This window comes from Calidris pugnax, unplaced genomic scaffold, assembly GCF_001431845.1.
Source record: "Calidris pugnax isolate Ruff unplaced genomic scaffold, ASM143184v1 scaffold219, whole genome shotgun sequence".
NCBI classification, from domain to species: Eukaryota; Metazoa; Chordata; class Aves; order Charadriiformes; family Scolopacidae; genus Calidris; species Calidris pugnax.
In genome coordinates this window covers 173,829-182,226 of record NW_015094507.1, presented here as the reverse complement: position 1 = coordinate 182,226, position 8,398 = coordinate 173,829, and the positions used below count along the sequence as shown (strand labels likewise).

Sequence of the window (8,398 nt, the reverse complement as noted above, 5' to 3'; positions counted from 1 at the left end):
AGCCCCCACGCGTGGGATGAGGACACGGGGAGAGACGGGAGGAGCCGCTCTTACCTCCGGGCGGCCGGGGAAAAGCGACGAGGGGGCGGGGCCTCCTGCGGCGCGCAGCGGTGACGTCAGGACGGTTGGGCGGGCGTGGCCGCACACGTGTGACCTGGGTGGGCGGAGCTTGTCGCCTCCCGGCGGGTAACAGCGTCTGGGGACCCCTTGGTACCGGTGACAATAGGATGACCGTCAAATATTGCAGTTAGAAAAAAAAAATCTAGCTTTCAGTTAAAAAGACAGAAAAGGCTGAACAGAAAAGGACAGAAAAAACCAGAAAGAAACACTCTCACACATGTACAAAGTCAGCTTTGTAAATATCAATTTTTGCTTTGGAGTTTCAACATCATTTATCTTACAGATGGCAATAATCTGGGTCCTCAGGGTAATTACAAGTTTCTAATTATTTGGCTATGAAATACGATTATTTAATGGTTGCAGCTGTCTACAAGGTGTTCAAATGGCAATCATAAATACTACGTTTTCCTCCTACCACATACTTACCCCAGAACATGGAATTTAATGTGTACACTGAAACCAAATCCATCTTTGCTTGCTCAAGAGGCTCCAACTAGAATGAAAAAAAAAAAACAAAACACACTACATTTGTACAGTTTTAAGCACTTAAGATTTTAGTGATAGGCACATTTTATAATTGTGAATGTATTCGTAAAAAAATACACACTGAGTGAGCACATTTTTGCACTGCAAGTTCACTGAGACCATGGCTATGCCTGTTTCCCTGCTGTCACAGAACCATTCTCTCCTCTGCAAGTATTCATGGCAAAAAAAAAAGGTCTTAAGATCGCAGAAGCTCTAAGGTGACTACAGTGTGCCACAGACAATCAATGAATATTAACACTACACATGGCAGACTGTGTGCACAACGCATGCTGGAATACTTAGGGCTGTAAAGCAAAGGAAGAATAAAGGTAATGAGGGGTTTTTTTTCCTCGACTGTCAAAGTCAATTTATTATTTTAGTCCTATAGGATTTCCAGAAACTCTGATAACATCATTGTACAGCTCACTAGTTCTAACATGGATACTGTCAAAAGATCAGGGTTGTCAAGACTGTTTTCTTCATAATTTATTTGTGTTAGAAATCCTCAGAGGATAAAGAAAGTTCCCTCATGTGCTGGCTTTTTCTTGCCCTAAAGAAAGGAAGTACGTGTTAGGCTTTAAATGTTAAAAGATAAAGAGGCTTGTGTGAAGTCTTCAGGCAGTACCTTGCTCTGTCTTAATGCCCTGAAAAAACCCCACATTTTACAGACTTGTGCTTGTAACACAGCTGGAGGAGACAGCTCAGGTTTTCAAGCATCGGGTTCTGCAAGCCTAGACTTCTAGAATCAGATCAGTTCTCACTGCTTTCACTTCACCTTTACATCCTCTGGGTATAGCAAGTCGTGGGTATAGTTTGTTCTGGGTATAGTTCGTTGTGAAAAGGTTTCAGACAAAAACGTGAATGACCTCTCTGTTATGAAAGACCACTCAGCATGCACTTTCAGGAAGGTCAGGAATAAGCTAGAGTGTCCTCTACCTGAATGACTCACTGGTAGAATCATAACTTTTCAGCTTGGAAGAGCATATATTTCGTTGCTTTGTTTGTAAGACTGTCTGGGTATCTTAGAAATAGAAGAATTTCAAATATTAGGTATCAAGGGTAGGAAGCGTCATATTTGTTAGTTCTCTGTGCAGTGGCCAGCCTCATAGTCCCTTTTATTTCAGTTCAGGTTCCCAGGTATTCTTGCATTAATAGCAAAAAGGTTGTCAAAAGGAAGATTATTTACCTTTTGGAGAAGCTCACTCCTGGAAACTGACATCATTGTCTTCAGCATCTCATCTACAGAACCAAGAGATTTTTCAAATGCTGCAAGATAATCATGGATTTCTGTGGGGTATTCTTCTGTATTAATATCATCTTCTGACATTTCCATCTGAAAAGAGGAAACAAAACTAATAATCCTTTTCATTAAGTCCCTACAGAGTCAAAAGACTGTATTTTACAATACAGAGCATTAGCATTCATTCATTCAACATTATAAGAAATGCCTGCTTCTGAAGATTTCTAGCAGGTGATGTCAACAGTGACACAGTTAAAGGTCCTATAATTTTAATTTCAGAGATATCTCCTAACTGCTGTGCAAAATGGCATGAAGGAGCATTACAAATGACATGACTGTAGTACCTATTCTTATAACAGTCCCAAACCAGCATTTAGCTTTTATGGTCTGTGATAGAAAGAAATTATTTGCTTGTTTAAAAGAAGTGCTCTATAAATCACAGCATATAAAGAGCTACACCAAGCAACAGGCAGGACACTGGAAAAAAAGAAAATGGGGATATGGCTGCAGCCTGTCTTAGGAACAGACATTACTTCAGCTTTAAAGCGGTTATGCAGCATCAGTTATGTCAGGGTCAGTTACATCTTCCAACGCTGAATTTAGGACTAGGTCCAAGGAATTGTTCTTGTGAACCCTCTATCCAGTTTTCTGAAGTCTCTACGGGGTATTATAATCTGCAGTATAAGTCTACCAGTAACGAAGCTGAGTTGATTTTGGGATTTCAGAATACTCTGGAAATCTTGTAGACGTATCTATGCAGAGCGACTGTGAGATAAGCAAGGATGTGAAAAATCCCAGAGCTCTCCCTTTTTTGATCCCAACATTCACGGTTACACAGCACGGCTACTGCCAAGCCATCTGGCAGCTGGCTTACAATCGGTATCTTTAATTCATCTCAAATCATCAATCACATATTATCTTGGGGAGTTAATGTTACTTAAAGCCAGGTTATTTTCTACAACTTCCGACTGAGCAACAACTTTCGGGACGTTATAAGGATAGAAGAGAAGAAATACATAACTTTTCTGCCCGTTGTCTTAACTGCATCAAGAACAGTGAGAGCACCTGGGACCACTACAGTCCGTCCTACTTAGTATGAGTGTAATAATGCCACTACCCAGCCACTGAGTACAGAGGGTGGAAAAGTAAATTGGAGAAACTGCCCTCTGAAACTTCCATCTACAAACACCAAGCCACAAAGCCAGCGCAAACAGCAAGGAAACAGCAAACAGCTGTCACATCACTGGAGTTTATTTTAGGTAAAGATTTGATCTTTCCCTTTTCCTGGCAAGAGCGTGGTGTGGGTGAGAGAGGTTTCTTTTTATTTATCTTGTCTCCTGGAGGTCAAACACGAGGCAGATTGGGAAGAAAATAGTGCAGAGCTATTCAAGTTTGTCTGCAACTCCAGTTTTTAACCGAAACCAGTATGATTCCGGAAATACGACCGGCCAGTTAACAAGCCCAATTTCACTGTTGGCGTTTACATAGTTTAGAATTATTATCCTACTCAGCTGCATGACTTTTCATCCTGGTCAGAGCTGTTTTTCAGATTGAGTACAGAATCACAACGCTAACCATGGTATGTTGATGGTCCCCCAACCTACCCCAGCATGTAGCTCACATGGGTAAATACTATTTTGGTAAGCTGCAGCAGACCGAGGCAAGAAAGCTGAGCTGGACCTACAAGGTGCTGCCCACAGAAAGGCAAAATACCACTACAATTATTTCTGCCATTTAGGATAGTAGTGTTTGTGTTTCATTCTGTCCTGACCACCTGCATTTTAATCACCCTTGTTGGGTTGATTAGAAGAGTCCAGCAACAATGTTTGTTGTTAACTTCTAGTCATATAGTACAGCACAGAAAATACTCAAAGCTACAGAAGACACTAGATTTTCCCAGCTCTTAATACGTTTAAGCCCGGTTAGAACGTATCTGTCAGTCTACATTTACACATGCAGGGCGAGAGGTGTAATCCAATCCAACAATCATCTACAGAGTTTACCATCACTACAGTACTTAATCTGCTATGGTCTTAATTTGATGGACATGCATGAACATACCGATAAATTCCAACTTTTCTCTCTCTCTTTATCAGGGCATCCAGCAGTAGCAACTGCAAGAACAAAAAAAAACCAAAACCAACCACTGACAAACACCTGTAGCAGCAATGTGTTACCAATCAAAACTACCTCAAGCTGTTTTGCAGCAGTTGCAAGGATAAAGTCACTAGAGCATATATGATAATCTTTCCAATGTCTCAGGCTAGACCTAAAGAATGAGACAGAGAAAGAACAGGAGGATGGAAGGAAAGAACACATACAGTCTAGAATGTATTTTTCTACGATTGCTCTCTCACGAACCAGAAAGAATTAAGTTTGCCCTTGTATCACAAGTATTTACTTGGCACTGTCAATTAGCAAGGAAAGGGAAAAAATTGCATTAGTCTTCAATGGAACAAGGCGGAGGGGGGAGAATTCATTGAACTTGTGTTTTCTGTTCAACAGGAACGAGCAAGATCCTACTCCTGCCGCATAGGGATCGATCTCTTTTCATTAAACTGTTGTTTCAGCGTTACTAATCTCCAGGCGGGATCCGTTGCAGTGCTGGCACATGCCAACAATAAGGCAGCAGTCAACAGCCTAAAATAGTTTGGATAACATTAAATCAACAAGAACAAACTTACACTACATTAGAAAACATGTACATCGGAAACTCCACAAAGTTGTTCCTGCCAAAATCAACACACAGACTGCACAGTCCCACCTGCAGAACGACAAAGCCAAGGATGGAGGGAACTGAGACCACATCAGTGACTCTCCAAACATACCTAAAAGCCACACTGCCCTCAATAGTTGTGTTTCAGTTACTAAACCGCAAACAAAATTTTCCTCCAAGCTTTCCAAGTCTTTCTCTCTATATTTTGAACAAGTAGAAATTTAATTCAGTCCCTGAATTTGATGTTTACTATGAGGGTTTTCTCTGTTGGATTTGCTGATTTGCAGCCAAATTTTATTTGGCACGAAGATTCTGATAAAAAAAAAAAAATTAAGGACAGTAAAAATATTCAGTTAAGAGAAGTTATGAAAATAACTTGCTGGGTAAGCATGTGGATAATTTGGAAGTCTAAAGGAAATAAGGGTAAGACAGCGTTTTCATTATCAAGCAATAATCCTTATGAACACAATCTATGGTTGTGTGCATGATAGTAATACTTTGTAAGATCTTTAATTTTGAGAATGCAAAGGAGAGTTTGCAACCTATAAACATACTTTGATTAAGGACACTGAGGCAAACAAATAGTGATGAAAAATGTGGTATGACTTCATAACATTAATCTAGGGAACAAAGGGAACAGCTTTCCCTTTTAACCCTGAGCTGAAAAACTACCGTGTGGTCTTTGGGAAAAAAGCATCAAAGAAAAATAAATTTGAGGAAGAATACAAAACATAAAAGTAAACCATTACCATGAGAAAACTTAGCCATTGCATTTAAATCTGATCAAAAACTGTGTTACGAGTTTTCACACATGGAAAATTTCTGAATATTCTGAAATTTCTGAAAAAAATCTGAATAAATTATCATTTATTCAGAAACATAACTAAATTTATGTAAACTTCCGCTTAGAAAACACAGAGCACCTTGTTTTCTCTCCAGTCAACATAGTATCAATCAGCAAATAATACATTCAACCTGCAAAAAGGGAAAGAGAGGGAAATACTACGAACCACAGAAAAGACACAAATATGGAGAGAAAGCAAGAGAAAATACCTCATCTTATGCAGACTGTATAAAAAAAGACTAAACTGGTGACAACCATAAGCAGTTTGCCATAGTGCTAATGGGCTAGTGATCTAAGATCCAACTCAGTTAAACTCTGTATTAAGGAAGCTTAAGTAAACAAAATACAAAGTATTGCAAAATTACAAGTAGCAAAATTGTCCATCTTCACATTTATCTTTCAGGAGAACAAAGAGAAGAACTCGCCAGACACCCTTCAAGAAAAACACACCCCTGCCTGGTTTACAAAGGTAAGAAAAGGAAAAAGGGAAACCACAGACGATTTGCAGGTGGCTTTTATGAATAATCTTTGAATATATCTGGTGGTTTAACACAAGGCTTAGAAAGTAATTGCCAGCTGGCTTAAAAAGCAAAACCAAACCTCCCTTCCTGCCCACCCTCGCAACAAAACTCTGTCATAATGAAATACATAAACTCTAATTAGGCCCTGGGTACCTCTATGAATGGTGAAAGCAATGGAAGCTACATGTATATATCAATGCATCAATAGGAAACTTCAAAATAATTTTAAAATGCTCAATATTAGTGTTATGCGCAAGGTTTTCCACTTGAATTAAAACTGCCAAGTTTGGGATAAAAATAGTGTATTTGGAATATTTTTTAACATCCAAACAGAAGACACAAAAGTAATGCGGTATCCTTCATCCTGCTTAATATTGCAACTCACTTCATGCTACATGTTAATTCTTACCTATTTCTTAAGCACTACGAGGCCTTGTCTTCATACTGAGCTCACATCATTTTTTTCAGGTTGTTCATCTAACAACAGATTAAACTTTTCTTCTTTCCATAGATATTTCCAGGTTATATAGAGAAAACCGAAACAAACCCAAAACCTTTTGGTCAGGGCATATAAAAATGCTCTTAAATTCGAAACAAATGCATTAGCAACATCAATATGACAAACCATCTCTGTCAGCTCCTAAAACTGAGACTGTCCTCCCTCTCATGAGTTTTGACTTGCAGCTTGTCCCTTCTGCTCTGTGTCCCCTGCTTCACTGCTGTGGCTACAGGGCAACAGAACAAGGAACAACCATCATAAATTTAAAGCTACCAAAGATGACTAAGTTCTTTGATCACAAACATATTTTGGGCAGAGAAAGCAGCTTTATTCCACGTTTGCAAAGCTCTAAGTACGATAGGCTCTAATGGGTGGCAGATGCTCCTCAGCATTATTGCATGCATAATAATTAGTTACCCACTAGTCATCACTGTGTCCACAGATCTGGTTTGCTGCTTCTGCCTTTCAAGCCAGCTTGGGGCAGCTGGAGAGCACATCTAGTGCAATTAGTCAGAGTGCTCTTGCAACGCCAACTCACAATCTCGTTTGCAAGAAAGGCTTCCATTGCAGAAGTAATTAAGCCTACCATGAAATACCAACTATGCACCAACGAGCTTATCTTGATCCCCTGAAAAATACCCCAAGTTGAGCCCAATGCACAATTTGCACTGTATTACAACAGGGCAACAGCCGAGCAATCATTTTTAACCCTGCCTTCAAAGCTGGGCTCCAGTCAGCATTTCAACCTACACAGAAGAACCCTACAAAACAGCTCACAGCCACTAGGGCCTCTGAGATTAAGTCTCTTCAGCCTCTAGAGGATTTGCAAGGTTTATTCTGATCTATCTTAAAAGAAGATTAAAGTTTAAAAAGAGGAAGTAATATTTTTGAGGCTCAATTAGACTTCAGCCCATGGGGGATATCACATTAGAAAATGGGTATCTTATCTTGACTTCAACAACTCTCATTCACTGCAGCCCCATCTATATCCACACAAACCAACTCTGGAGTCAACCATAAACTCAAATCTACATGATTCGTAAAACATTTCTATTCTCTGCCATCAGCTGTCCCGGATTCCACATCTTTGGTGAGAGCTGTTTCCTTTTCTGAACAAATCCAATATACTCTCACTCTTGTTCAGCTCCAGCCTGTCAGTAAACCCATCAGAAAGGACAATCACAAAACCAGCTTTCTCTAGGAATATCCAGAACACTTCTTAGAGGTTTTCATGAAAGCTCTCACACTCAGACTGTGCTACCGCAGCTCAGTTCAAGACTAGGGCTTTATAGTGATGTTAAATTTTTACATCTAAACTGGTCTTTAAAACACATACTTTTGGTTGCACTGAACCTAGCAAGAACTTCTTGTACAGCAAAATACTGTCTCCTTGCATAAAACAATTTACACATCATCAGAGTGGATGAAACTCAGTATCTCCACACTCCAGTGGGTTTTTGTCACAGCAATCAATACTGAATACCTCTGTCCTACCAAATTTATAGCAGATAGGAAATAACCTGCTTCCAGTCTATAGCTCCTGTATGCTCTAAACCCTGGAGACTACTACGTCTTCTAAAATTTGCTGCCAAATTTGCTACTTCATGCAGTACCTCTCTCTCTACCGTTTAGAACAGCGACGTGTGTGCAAACTCCGGCTTTCCCGACGGGTTTTAACCAAAATCTCCTGTTCTAACACCTCTTTGTGACACCTTACCCACCCTTTAGGGGCTTCAGCATCTGACCTGACTTCCCGAATGCGTTTGGTCACAACTCCCCACTTCCCTCTTCCCCTCCCCACGGAGATGTGACTGCGTGGACACCAACTCCCACCCCACGGACGGGCCGCCGTAGCCACGGCCGTGTCCCAGGCCCACCACCGCCACCCGGGGGAGGGAGGAAGGGAAGGAGGAAGAGGTCAGACCCGTCTGGA

At 40.5% G+C, this 8,398-nt stretch overlaps 2 protein-coding genes across 2 annotated transcripts in view; both read right to left on the bottom strand.

The window, feature by feature from the left end:
* The window catches only part of LOC106901559 (nuclear nucleic acid-binding protein C1D), an 11,186-nt gene extending 11,027 nt beyond the window's left edge, over positions 1-159 (bottom strand). The window contains exon 1 of the mRNA XM_014964404.1: positions 55-159. The gene's annotated coding sequence lies outside the window, so the exon portion shown is untranslated. The remainder of the gene's footprint in view (positions 1-54) is intronic.
* A 113-nt stretch (positions 160-272) lies between these two features.
* Positions 273-8,398, bottom strand: part of LOC106901565 — a 12,717-nt gene continuing 4,591 nt past the window's right edge. Inside the window, exons 4-6 of the mRNA XM_014964412.1 lie at positions 3,947-3,999; positions 1,832-1,978; positions 273-613 (exon numbers count right to left, since the gene is read on the bottom strand). Of these exons, the coding sequence (XP_014819898.1) occupies positions 488-613; positions 1,832-1,978; positions 3,947-3,999 (326 nt within the window). The 3' untranslated portion in view covers positions 273-487. The remainder of the gene's footprint in view (positions 614-1,831; positions 1,979-3,946; positions 4,000-8,398) is intronic.